General features: G+C 44.8%; 1 protein-coding gene across 1 annotated transcript in view; it reads left to right on the top strand.

The window, feature by feature from the left end:
* Positions 1–13,628, top strand: part of IRAG2 (inositol 1,4,5-triphosphate receptor associated 2) — a 93,490-nt gene that overhangs the window by 53,374 nt on the left and 26,488 nt on the right. Inside the window, exons 23-25 of the mRNA XM_044281311.1 lie at positions 1,350–1,428; positions 8,582–8,625; positions 8,725–8,795. Coding sequence (XP_044137246.1) covers positions 1,350–1,428; positions 8,582–8,625; positions 8,725–8,795 — 194 coding nt within the window. The remainder of the gene's footprint in view (positions 1–1,349; positions 1,429–8,581; positions 8,626–8,724; positions 8,796–13,628) is intronic.

Raw genomic sequence — 13,628 nt, forward strand, 5'->3', positions numbered from 1 at the left:
AAATTAATCAAAAATCTGTTGCAATGTAACTTTTATGATACATGTGTGGCAAAGGAGACTGGCCCTGTCCACCCTTTTGAAAAGTGATGTGAGCGGTGGGAAATATCTAAAATGGTATGTTGCACAAAAATTCTACTTTTGTGCAATGGTGTACAACTTTGATAAAGTCCCCCCCCCCCCCCCCCCCCATGTGTTTAATGTGCTTGCCATTTTCAAGATCTCTACTTGCTGTCAATGAATGGGAACATTGACGGTTAACGTTCTGACCTAATATTTCTCAAATCTGAATGTTGTTGTTTTATACAATTCTACCCAATGTAGACAGTCCTCTGTGAGTAAAGTAGCATGGATTCCAGACGGCTTTACCTGTGCTAATACATTGTTACAAACTAGTTCAGAGGATTTTGTAGACTGGAAATATTGTGACAAACCCTCATTTGCGAGTAGTTTTTGGTCATGGGTGGCTTACGTGTAAACTAGAATTGTCCCATTCACTGCCAGGAAGCAGGTCTCTTGAGAATGGTGAGTAATTGACACAAAGTTAGAGACTCTACACCGGAGTCTGTTTTTGGGTTTGCCTCCTATCTTTAGACGTCCACATCCTGATATTTGCTGTATTTTTTTTGTAATTTGCAGTTTCCAGTTCTCCATTTTTGCACCTGTTTTAGTTGCACGTTTTTGTCATAAGAACCAAAAGCCAATATAAAGTCCTACACTAAAACCCCCCAGGGGTGGCAGAAAGCAGGCATTTTGTTAAATCTGCATTTAAAGGACTGGTAACCACAATATCCAGCTTTTACCTGTGCAGGAGTGTTAGAGGAGCGGCTGATGTATCACACACATGAATGTAAATGCCCTTGAGGTTCTCAGCACTGGACATGTGTGGCAAAGAAGTCGTCATGGGGGACAGGGGGACCTCTACACTTCCTGTCACCCATCCATCCCACTGAAAAATACTGCTTTCTCTCACCAACCTGAAATTGCTGGTAACTGCGCAATAGATTATATTCATCAGTGTTGGTCGTCTTCTCTTCTGCTTGAATTGGCTGATAACGGAGAGCAACAGATATTTGCCTTCTGTCAAGAACATCAACTGCTGCTGTGAAGATGGAAAACTGGATATGTTATGCTCTTTCTTGTCATGTGCACTTTTGAGGAATGAGGTTAAGATTCTGCTCAGTCTAGAAAATATCATTTTGAAAATGTCACTATCTGAAATTTCATGACTTAACCATAAGTAGAACAAAAAGTGAAACTGGAGGAGATAACCAGCAAAGAAAAGCAGAAGTCAGACAAAACAGGAAAATATATTGGTGTATAGTATAATTATATTTCTTTATCTCTATTAGGCAAGAATTTGCAGCTGTTGGGGTCCAGACGGATGAGGAGATTTCTAGTTGCTCTGAGATGGAAAAATCTTTCTCCAAGGTAAGAACCTGACAATTACTAATACTGCCTCCTATGTACAAGAATATAACTACTAGAATACTGCCTCCTATGTACAAGGATATAACTACTATAATACTGCCTCCTGTGTACAAGAATATAACTACTATAATACTGCCTCCTATGTACAAGAAGATAACTACTATAATACTGCCTCCTGTGTACAAGGAGATAACTACTATAATACTGCCTCCTGTGTACAAGGAGATAACTACTATAATACTGCCTCCTATGTACAAGGAGATAACTACTATAATACTGCCTCCTATGTACAAGGAGATAACTACTAATAATACTGCCTCCTATGTACAAGGAGATAACTACTAATAATACTGCCTCCTATGTACAAGGAGATAACTACTAATAATACTGCCTCCTATGTACAAGGAGATAACTACTAATAATACTGCCTATGGAGGGGTACAGGTAGCTGATCACTTACTCAGTGATTAGTTGTTCTCTGAGGGATGATGATTGTGGGATCCATTTCCATTTTGTTTTAGGATTGCCACTGTGGCTGCTGTTGACTGCAGACCCTTCTGGGTTCATACATCTACTAGATTATATTCAACTGCCTCCATTTCTATCTAAGATTTTTATTTTATTTTTTTGCTTTGTGGCAATTGATCCCTAGAAGCTGCTGACCTGTAATTTGCTGATTTATGGGACACTCTGGATAGGATTCAAGCCAGAGGCTCGGGATGAGTAATCTCCAGTTGTCAGGATCTGTATGTTTTTTTTTTTGGGGGGGGGGGGGGGGTTGTGATTGCACAGTATTTGTCTGTAATTCGAGAGAATTGAGTTTTTCTTGACATTCGTTTGTGGTCCGATTCTAACAAATCTGTCGAAAAATTTGATTAGTCAGAATTGATTCTACCCAAATGAAAAGTATGCTATGAGAGAGCTATGAATTTAATTTGTATATTAATGCAGCAGTATAATACGTTGAACTAGTATATTGGCACAGTAGTACAATGCATTGAACTGCTCAATTTTAAATGGTAGCAAATTTGGAGATGGATTTTAGAAAGAAAAGGCACGATTGTGTAGCATAGCAAGAGAAATGCATATTGTGGTGCTGGGATTAACTGGGAATATGCAAATAAAACACATTTTAGAAGCTTTTAAAAACATGGCTGGTTGATAAAATGATGTTTCTGCATAATTTTGGTTATTGTAATAACTTAGCACTTGCCAGCAACTGAACCACAAAACTCTGACTGGCCCTATGCTCCCAGGTAAAACTCTGACTTTTCTACCTATTGATTCAATGTTCCTAACTAAAAAGTCCTGCCCCCTGATTGGCTCACAGGTTGTCTAAGACTAAGCACCCTAGTTTTAGACCTCATGGACATGGCTCCAGATGTGGATATAGAGCCCTTAACATACTAGTACTAGTCTTCCATATGGCGCCCCTGAAGCGACTATATCCTCTGGGGCCTTTTTTTTTTTTTTTTTTTAGGTCTGTAAAATTTGCTAGATACTAGTCCGTTGTCAGCCCTTTCAGACTGAGAAGATGTTGAGTGCAGAATACTGCTGAGGTTGCCTCTTATCAGCACGGATGAAGATGTGCCCTGGGCTAACAATCCACTTTTCACCCAGGGTATTAGGTGGATGGGGCCAAAAACCTGAGTTTTTACACCAGATAAAGGTCAGGTAAAGCCTCTGCCACCCTTGATTCCCACCTCATACATCTACTTGTAATATGTCTGTGTTGCCGCCGGGTAAGCTTTGTTAGGCGCCACTGGCGGTGAAGTGGTTAATTTGCGTCTTGGGTGATGATCGCTGTTTAGTATAATAATCTGAAGTGTTTCTGTAAGACTCAGCTCAGGGCAAACATGGCTCTAAGTAGCTGAAGAAGAAGCAGCGGCTCTTATGTCAGGAGCGTAAATCTTCCTGTCAACTCCGGCTGTAAGGCAGTCATAAAAAGATGGAAAAATTCCTGCAGTACATGGGGGGGGGAAGAGGGGGACACAATGGTGAGATGCGATTAACGCTTTGTGGGAAAGCTGACCATACTGTGGATATAGAGCCCTGTCCCCCAAGATGGCAACTTCTGTAAGGTAATTCAGCTTTATATGTTGTATCTGTTAGGGAAAGCTGGCTGACAACAACCAAGAAGGTCAGCTGTGCAGCTGAACTCCCATGGGGATTGCGGCCCAGCTTTCCCGGACTCCTCAATGGCAAGTATTCCTCCTGGCACACACTCCTGAAAGGCATGCTTTGTCTAGTTTTAAAGCAACACAGAAGTCTTGGAAAAGTTGAGTGACCTCCATTGTGGGCCCTAAGTCTCATAATATTGGTTGTCGCTCCGCTTCCAGAAACAGATCTATGAAAAAACGCTGCTTGGAAAGTATTGGAAATTTTCCGCAGTACGAAACTCATCAGACAAATTCTTCATGGGAAAATTCTTACATGTTTATTAGAGACACAGCAGCAAGATGGGCAACAATCTAGGTGGAAGGCATTGAATCAGTAGAGTAAGGTTGATGGTAGGGACGTCGATGCTCTACACCAGGCATGTCCAAACTGCGGCCCTCCAGCTGTTGCAAAACTACAACTCCCAGCATGCTCTAATAGCTGCAAGCTATCCAGGCATGCTGGGAGTTGTAGTTTTGAAACAGCTGGAGGGCCGCAGTTTGGACATGCCTGCTCTACACTATCGTCCCGTTCCGCGTCAACTTTTATACCCCAGAGAACGAAGGAAGATCATTAGTATAATTCAAGATTGCCACCGTCCATAAGCATTAATCTTTCTTCTTAAATCCTTAATATCTTAATATCCATTTGTATGAGATCGCACCAATTCTTGACTGGTTAAAAGTTCTTGCTATGTGACAACCTCCAAACCTCAATATGCACAAGAAAGACATACTCCTCCTTGTACTTCATCATGAGAGTTAATTGGCCAAAAGTTTTCTAGCACGTGTGAAAATGAATATCTAATGCACCTTTTGATCCATCGTCCCCTGATCTCATTGTCCTTAAAGGGGTTGTCCAGGTTCACAGCTGAACCCAGACATACCTCCATTTCACCCCGACAGCCCCCCTAACATGAGCATCTGAGCAGTTCATGCTCCGATGCTCTCCTTTGCCCTGGCTAAATCGCGCAGGGCAAAGGCCTTTTTTTTTTAGATCCGGTGACTTATCGGGGCTCTCCATGGGGCTGCCAGGAACCCCGGGAAAGTCACCGGCACTGATGGGTGGGATTTAGCGCTGCCTTAGCTAGTGAAACTGCTTGGGCAGCGCTAAAGCCCACCCATCAGAGCTGGTGACTTCACCGAACACACGGCTGGGCGGAAGTTTCCGCCCGGCAGTGTGGTATTGAAAACAAAGTAGACCTTGCAGTGCGCATTGGAGCATGAGCTGCTCCGATGCTAGCCTCAGGGGGGCTGCCTGGGTGAAAATAAGGGTATGTTCGGGTTAAGCTCTGAACCCAGGCAACCCCTTTAAGTGTTTGCCATACACTAAAGAAGCTGACAAGTGTCCAATATTCAGGTATCTAGAACAACCACTACATGGCATAAATGTCACGAAGACTCCATAATCTCATGGCTAGCTAGTGCTAATCAGAGAACATCTCCTGGGGACCTCTATTTTCTTTAAAAATAAAAAAAAAAGTACATCAGACTTATTCAGTAACAAAGATATTTCTTCACGCTAACCCTTTGCTAAACTTTGAGGTACAAATAGAAGAAAGAAATACAAGATGTCTGACCAAGACAACATGGGGACCCACAGTTAGTATCCTACAGAAAGCTGGGTCCATAGTCCTCATTTTGTGGCCAAGAATAGGACATGTTCTACATTTTTGCAAAACGGACACACTGATGTGGACAGCGCACAGATGACATCCGTGCAATCCACAAAAAATGCAGATTGGACACTGCAATGAGGACAGTGGACAATTCAAGGATTCTTAACCATTTTCTAGATTGCTGTCAGTTAATGCAAACATTTATTTACACTCAATCTTGTTTGTTACAATTGTATCCAGTCTAGAAAGATCCTGTTGGGTACACTGCCTGGCCTCCGGACTGATACATTGTAACAAATGACCAGCATAGCAGAGGGACTTGTGTTTTAGCCTAGAACAGGGATCAGCAACCTTCGGCACTCCAGCTGTTGTGAAACTACAACTCCCAGCATGCCTCTTACACTTCTGTGGGAGTTCAGAGAACAGCTAAGCAAGTGTGCATGATGGGAGATGTAGTTTCACAACACCTGGAGTGCCGGAGGTTGCTGATCCCTGGCCTAAAAGAACACAGTGAGCTGTTGCCATCTGCATGCAGTGTGGTTAAAGGGGCAGACAGTGAGATCTCCAGAATTGCCGGTCATGGTTTAATGACCTCCTCTGCTGCGACAGATCCTGCTGAATATACTCACTTTCTGCAAAGATTCAAATCAGATGGAAAAAAATAGCCAGGATTTGCATGATGTGAATTATGAGCTGCCCTCGGTCGACAGCACATCCCCGCTTCCTCTTTTAGAAGCCTTGGCTCCTAAGCGGATGTCTCTTCTAACCAGTTTTAAAGGACCTGTAATGCCACAGTCTGGAGTCTGTAATCGTGCAGGAGCATTATAAGACGGGCTGCTGATACTGGTCACAAATATGGATGTAAATGCCTGAAGGTTAATCATTTTGTCCTTGCTGTCACAGAAATAATTTTACATACTCGCTTCCTGCTGAGAATGTGCTTATATACAGTAGTCTGGACAAGCGTAGCTTCAGTGTAAAGTAGGGAGGTGGACATTAGACTAACATGGCTTTCTGTTGGAGTCTCTGATCATAGCAGCGCCCAGTGTAATGCATAAAAACAGGAGTCTGAGTGTCAAACTACTACAGACACCCATAGACAATGCATCTGATCTAGAGTCACTAAACTTGACACATGGTAAACTACATCCCACCACCCAGGGGCGTAGCTATAGGGGGTGCAGAGGTAGCAGTCGCTACCGGGCCCAGGAGCCTGAGGGGGCCCAAAGACCCTTGTGCCACATAAGACACTGGCATTATAGAAAGTGCATACTGGTCAATTTACACCTCTGGCTGGAGGGAAGGGGTTAGGTTAAGAATTTGGCATGAGGGGGTGCCCTTTCAATGTTTGCCTCTAGCAGCAGGAAGGCTATGTGCTCCCCTGCCCCTTGCCAACAAGCACTGAGGGACGGGGGCCCCAAGCTGAACTCTTGCACCAGGGCCCATGAGCTTTTAGCTACGCCCCTGCCACCACCGCCACCATTGGTAGCACAAGCTATGACTCCCTCCTGGCTCCTGTGTCACTTTTTATATCTAGGCTGATTTTTCAGGACTCTAAGAAAGCAGAGTGACCAGCATTAATGGTGGCAATATTGGTGTTGCCAAGCTTTTCCAGGACCCAATCTATTTCTATTGGTGATCTTCAAGTCTTGGGGAGACCCTCTTAATAAGAGGTGTTCCATTTTTTTTTTTTTTTTTCTCGTGGTTGGTTTTGGTTTCTCCTCTGGTGCTTACTGACCGATTTTGAGAAGAGAGCCCTTTATAAATAAGATTATTTGCTTCATTTCCACAGTTTACATGTGGTTTCTGTAGATACTGAGGAGGTGGTGGGTTCCATGAAGCACAAGCTCTCCAGCTGTAGCTCACTGCCTTCCCCCAAGAGCGCTCCACCCCTTGACCAGGACCAGAAAACAAAAATTTGGTCAGCCACTCTCCGCTACTATGTAATCCTGTCTGTATATCTTCAGTATAGATCTGGCATTCTATTCACGAGCACGAACTAGGAGGCTCAGAATAAACAGACCTTTTTATGTGTGTTTTAACAAATGTGATCCTTCTACATTGGTCTATATACAGCTGAATCATGGTTTGATATTTATAGTGGGACCTAAATCTGAAATACACCCACATAACTTCAGTATTTACTGCCATTAACTTTTTCTGGGAAAGCTAGATGAGACATTCTGGCCACCATTATAGTCTCCCAGCGGTGACATGAGCGCCTTAAAACAAGGGCTATTGAAAGGTCCCATATTCTCAGGAAAGAAATGTAAGTCACCAGGGGGCCCGGCCTTGGAGTAAAGGCCCCTAGATAGGTGGACACTAAGTTAGTTGGTGGACACCAATATAGTTAGAATAGCTGGTTCCAGCTAGTCCGTGGCAGGCTTTTACTGGAAATAGGCAATGTGCTGGGTGGGTGCCTGTTCCCCATGCTCCAGTCCGGGACTTAGGGCATGCTAACGTCTAGGGATTCCATTTAATCTGGTTGCTGGAATTGGGTGTCTCTCACTCTGGAGAGTGTGCAGACGGAACTGGGCAAAAGAAGAATGAGGCAGATTTATTTTGGCCTTAAAGGGGAATTCCAGTTACATGACGTTATACCATAGGATTGCTGGCACCCCCACTGAACATACCCTTGAAATAAATGAAGCAGCAGTTCGAGCATGTGCACCGATCCATTGGACTGCCCGAGTACAAGCGCTCCACTTCCAGCTGTCCCACAGTGATGAATGAGTGACAGTGCGTGTGCTCAACCTGCTGCTCCATTCATTTCAGGGGTCCCCATGGGGTATGAGGCCCCCATTCTCGGTAGGAGTGTCAGTGGTTGGCCCCCTACTGGTCTCTAATAGTTATTTCCTATCTTGTGGTTGGGTGATAACCTGATGTAACTGGAATACCCCTTTAAATGTAGACCACTTAAAACGAGACCAGATGTGCCAAATTTATCACATTGGCGTGCACACTGAAAGATGTGACTCTTGCCAGATATGTTAGATATTTCACTCTTCCTTGTGCCTCTTCTATTGGTGTACTTTTAATATTTTTTTGACTAAAATGTTGGCACAGACTTTGACTCCACTTGGCCATATGTCTTTTTCTACTCCCCTCATTGACCTAGGTCAAAAGTCTGCAACATCTTTTTTCTAGACACTTTAGAAAACTTTCTAGGTGCAGAAAGTGTCTGATACATAATCTGGAGCAAGGCATGGATCCCAGATTTGTCACAGGTTAAACCTGAATTCTGGCACATTTTATCTTGGTATATCTTCCCCCCCCCCCTCCCCCCCAATGTATCAATCTGTTTTGTCAGGGACTTGGCGAGCACAGTGAAAAATATTCTGGCAGTATAAATTAATCCATTGTTGTGTTATGTTGCAGGAGATTTGCACTAACAGTCCTCCAGAAACTGTGGACACGGCCAGGTTAGGATTCTGAAATTTTGTATTTTTATTTTTTTTTGTATTTTGTAGCTTGTTTTATTCTAATTTTTTTTAATGTTTTTTTTTTTTTCACTTTTTCAGCATATGTGTGAATTCTCGGACCTCGGCTGACTGTGTGTCCTCTCCCCTTGATAACACACTCTCATCATCTGGTCAGTGGCTGTTTCCTGTCACTTTGACAATTTAAATGTGCTTGTAGTGTGATGCTATTAGTAGAAGCTGTATAAATATGGGTGTTGTATGCTCCCTCTAGTGGTGGCTGTATAAACATGGATGTAGTGAGCTCCCTCTAGTGGTGGTTGTTACTGTTGAGCGAGCATGCTTGGCCGAACTGCTGTTCAGCTCAAGCATCGCTATGCTCGGTACATGGCGGTACTCGGCCAAGTACTGCATGTCCTCGAACGCCATGCTAGAGTCTCCTCCTCCTTCCCACACGTTTTGCGGCTGCTAAGTACTGCCATCACTGTAATGCCAGTAGCCATGTTGGCTACTGGCATTACAGTGATTGGCTGGCCGGAACACGTCGTCTGGTGCTATATAGCACCCGATGACGAATGTTCGGCTCATTTGTAGTCAGGGAGAGCTGCGCTTCAGAAGGGACAGATGGTGTAGGGAGTGTAATCGCAATATAGAGGGTGTCTGCAGTGACTTGTGACATCTGTCCAATACCTTCTGCGTGTCAGGGCCAGAGATTGGAGAAATATAAGTGAAATCTATTTTCCTTTTTCCATACTTTTCCATACTTTTTCAATATGCTTGGCTTGCTGTAAACTGTGACATGCGTGCATATAACATATTTAATATGAAGAAGGCGAGCACTAAGGGATGGGGAAGTGGTTGTGATGCTCATGGTTCACACAGAGGCTGTGGCCCTGGGCGTGTTGAAACTGTGCCTGCTGCCAGAGAACAAGAAAAACAATCCTCCACGATACCTAGCTTCAAGTCCCAGTTTGTAGGGCGTTGCAGGACAAAACTCTTGAAGTCAGACCAGTGCGACCAGGTGGTCGGTGGGATTGCGGGAGAATTCTTCCAGTCTGTTAAGCACCACCCTGTCTTCCACCAAGTCCAGTCTCCGTTGCCAAGAATCTGATCAACAGAATCCTCTCCCTGATCCTCCTTCCTTCCACCATGGAGAGTCTGGTGGTGATCCCACACTTGGAAATTCCGAAGAGCGCTCTTTTCATCGCCATTACTTGATTTGGCCTCTCGACAAGCACGCTTGAAGAGGGACATGAGATCTTGTGCCCTGATTCCAAACCTCTTGAGCATCCACAGTCACAAGAACATGGCGGTGGGGAACGGCAATTCATGAGGTGGATGATGATGAGAGACAGTTGCAAATGAGTCAACTGCAATTACTGTCTCAAGAGGTTGTCAATCACTGAGGTTGTGGTTAGGTCAACAAATCAAGAGGATGTTCAGAGTGAGGAAGAGGAGGTGGTGGACGATGAGGTCGCTTACCCAACCTGGGAAGGTAGAAAGCCGAGCGAGGACAGCAGTACAGGGGGGGGGGAGGGATCCGCAGCACCGCAACAGGCTGGAAGAGGCAGTGGGGTGGCAAAAGGGAGAAGGCGGGCCACACCAAACAGGCCCGCAACTATTCCACGGAGCAATACGACAAAAAAAAAATATAGTTTGCAACCTGTGCCACACCAAAATGAGCCAGGGCGTGAACACTAGCAACCTCACCACCACCAGCATGATTTGCCACATGGCATCAAAGCACCGTAATAGGTGGGCCAAATGCTTGGGTCTACAATCTGTCTGTGGGTCACACCACTGCCTTCTCTTCCCCTATGGTACGTGCTGGCCAATCGCCTGTCGAAGGCGCAGGGGAGGATGCCTCCTGCCCTGTGCCTGGACCTTTGCAAGCATGATCAGCGACCACATCAACTTCCCTGTCCCAGCGTCCAAATGTAATTAATCCAGGCATTTGAAAGCAAGTGCAAATACCCAGCCACCGCCGACAGGCCATAGCACTAAATGCGCACCTTTCAAATTACTGGCCCTGGAAATGTTGCCATTTAGGCTTTTGTACACTGAGGCCTTCCCCAGCCGCCACTATTTTTCAAGGTGTGCCGTGCCTGCCTTACACCAACATGTGTCCCGAAACGTCACACTTACCCTGACCAGCGCAGTTACTGGGAAGGTCCACTTAACCACGGACACATGGACAAGTGCATTTGGCCAGGGACGCTACATTTCCCTGACTGCACACTGGGTGAACATTGTGGAGGCCGGGAGCGAGTCGTACCCTGGGATGGCACAGGTGCTACAGACACCAAGGATTGTGGGCCCTAATTCAATCAGTTTCCGCCAGTACCTCAATTAGTGCCTCCTCCGCTTAGGGGACAAATGGCACACCGCCGCAGAGCTGTTGCAAGGGATAAGAGACCAGACTGAGCTGTGGCTCTCGCCACTCAACCTACAACCAGGCACGGTTGTGTGTGATAATGGCCATAACTTGGCAGCTTTGGAGCTCTGCAAGCTCACTCGCATCCCATGCCTAGCCCATGTCTTAACCTTAGTGGTTCAGCGGTTTCTCAAAACCTACCCCAATTTGCCTGAGCCTTTGGCTGTGTGGGCATGCTGGGAGTTGTAGTTTTGCAACAGCTGGAGGCACACTGGTTGGGAAACACTGGCCTAGAAGTTATCTAGAGTCGTCAAAGTGGCAGCAAGCCCTCACCTACAAGTCCAGTCTCAGTAGCCAAGAGTCTGGTCAACACAATCCTCACCATGATGGCACACTGGGCGAACGTTATGGAAGTTGAGAGCAAGTTGGCTGCTGGCACCAGACTTGCCCTCCAATAGATCCTCATTAATAGAAAGTGTACTCATTCCAATAACGGGGCTGCTTAGGAGTGCTGTATTTTTATTTAGCATCACTACCTCCCAAAGTTGGGAGTGGGTAATTGCCGCGCGCCTGCTGCCTTCCTTGGATGCTTGTGCTTTAATAACTTGACCCACCCTCTCTGGGTGGTTCACAATTGGGACAAAAAAGGGGGCAAGGAATCATCATCAGATTTCAGCCATTGACCTCACTTGGATGTGGTAGACAATTCTCAGGCTCCCTCTCCGGCATCGAACCATGATTCCCTGTTACCCATGATCACAATGGTAGGCGCAGAAAAACATCGAAAGTTTATAGGGCAGACATCCGACTGTATCGTCGCTGTCACGGAGACGTGCAATCACCCAGAGGTGATCTAGAGTCGCCAATGCAGCAGCAGGCCCTCGCCCCTAATGTTTTAGATGGTCAGATCAGCAGGCCCTTGCTCCAAATGTTTGAGGGTCACCAGCAGGCCATCAGTCATAATTTTTCAAGGGTATGTATGATGCCCTCCTTTATGTGTAACGAAGGGTGTTTTGGAGTGCCAGTTCCTTGAAATTTTTGGCAGCCCTTTCACGTAGTGCATAGGCTTTATGAATGTAGGAGTCTCACTACCTGAACTATTGTACCACAATGTGAATGAGGCCCTCCATTAAGTAATATACAGGTTGTATCGGAGTACCTCTTTGTAATTTTTGGCAGCACTTGCACTTTATATACAAGTAAATATACAGGAAAGAATGTTTTTAACAATTTCTCCCCTAAGCAGGGGGTATCTGGATTAATACTCGGGTTGTTCCATTGACTTCCATTATACTCGGGTGCTCGGTCGAGCACCCAAACATCTCGATGTGTTCGGCCCGAGCACTACGGTGCTTGATCAGAACTAGTGGCTGTATAAATATGTAGTGAGCTCCCTCTAGTGGTGGGTGTATAAATATGTACTGTATGTAGTGCGCTCCCTTTAGTGATGGCTGTATAAATATGGATATAGTGAGCTCTCCCTAGTGGTGGCTATATAAATAAATATGTGCTGTATGTAACGAGCTCCTTGTAGTGGTGGCTGTATAAATAAGGATGTAGTGCCCTTCCTGTAGTGGTGGCTGTGTAAATAAGTGCTGTATGTAGTGAGCGGCCTCTAGTGGTGGCTATATAAATATGTACTTTATGTAGTAAGCTCCATCTGGTGGTGGCTGTATAAATATATACTGAATCTGGTTAGCTCTCTAGTGGTGGCTGTATAAATATGTATGTAGTGCCCTCCCTCTAATGGTGGCAGTATAAATATGTACTGTATGTAGTGAGCTCCCTCTAGTGGTGGCAGGGGTGGATCCAGGATTGAAGCCTTGCTGAAAAACATTTATTGTATGTGTATAAACCTGCTGTAAAGGGTGCGGCAGATCACAGTTGACTGACCATAGCATTTACAGCAGTTGCTATGTAACTGTATGTATACCCAATAATGGATATGCAGCTTGTACAGTGTAGATCTGGAAACCAGATGTATATTTAAAGACTGCCCAAGGTTAATTCCTATAGTACAAATACAGTAAAGAATTTTTGTACAAGTAATTTCCATAAAACTGTTATAGCTGTGGGGAAACTAATCTTTACAGAACCAGCACTTCTTCCTTAACAATCCTCCATACAAATAATAAATAAATAATAAAAAAAATCTACACCCATTTCCTTGTCTTGTTGCTGTGTACTAAATACAGCCCCTATTCAGGCCAATGGGAGTTGCACACAGCTGAGTACAGATTGGATTACTCGGGTGGCAGTGGGCTGCGGAGAATCCTAAAAGTATTTGTATGAAGAACATTAACCTCTACAAGGGTAAGCTTTGCGTACTCATAAACGCCATGGTACTGATGTGAATGGTTGTGGTAAGTTGAATTGACCTACTATAAAATATTTATTGGCTGCTGATCAGAATCGTCATATATTGGACAAGATGCATTTCATGAATTTATTCTACTCTACTGGATTTTCAGTGCATGATGAAGTATATCCTCACAGGGCCATACACAGATATCATAGGGCCCCATGGCAAAACTATGGCTGTGACACCATATCCAGGGACATAGAGCCCGGTTATGGGATTAGGGTACCCCGCCCAGTGGCATTATGAAAAAAACATGGATGTAGTAATTTC

The sequence above is a fragment of the Bufo gargarizans genome, chromosome 2 (assembly GCF_014858855.1).
Source record: "Bufo gargarizans isolate SCDJY-AF-19 chromosome 2, ASM1485885v1, whole genome shotgun sequence".
Classification (NCBI taxonomy): domain Eukaryota; kingdom Metazoa; phylum Chordata; class Amphibia; order Anura; family Bufonidae; genus Bufo; species Bufo gargarizans.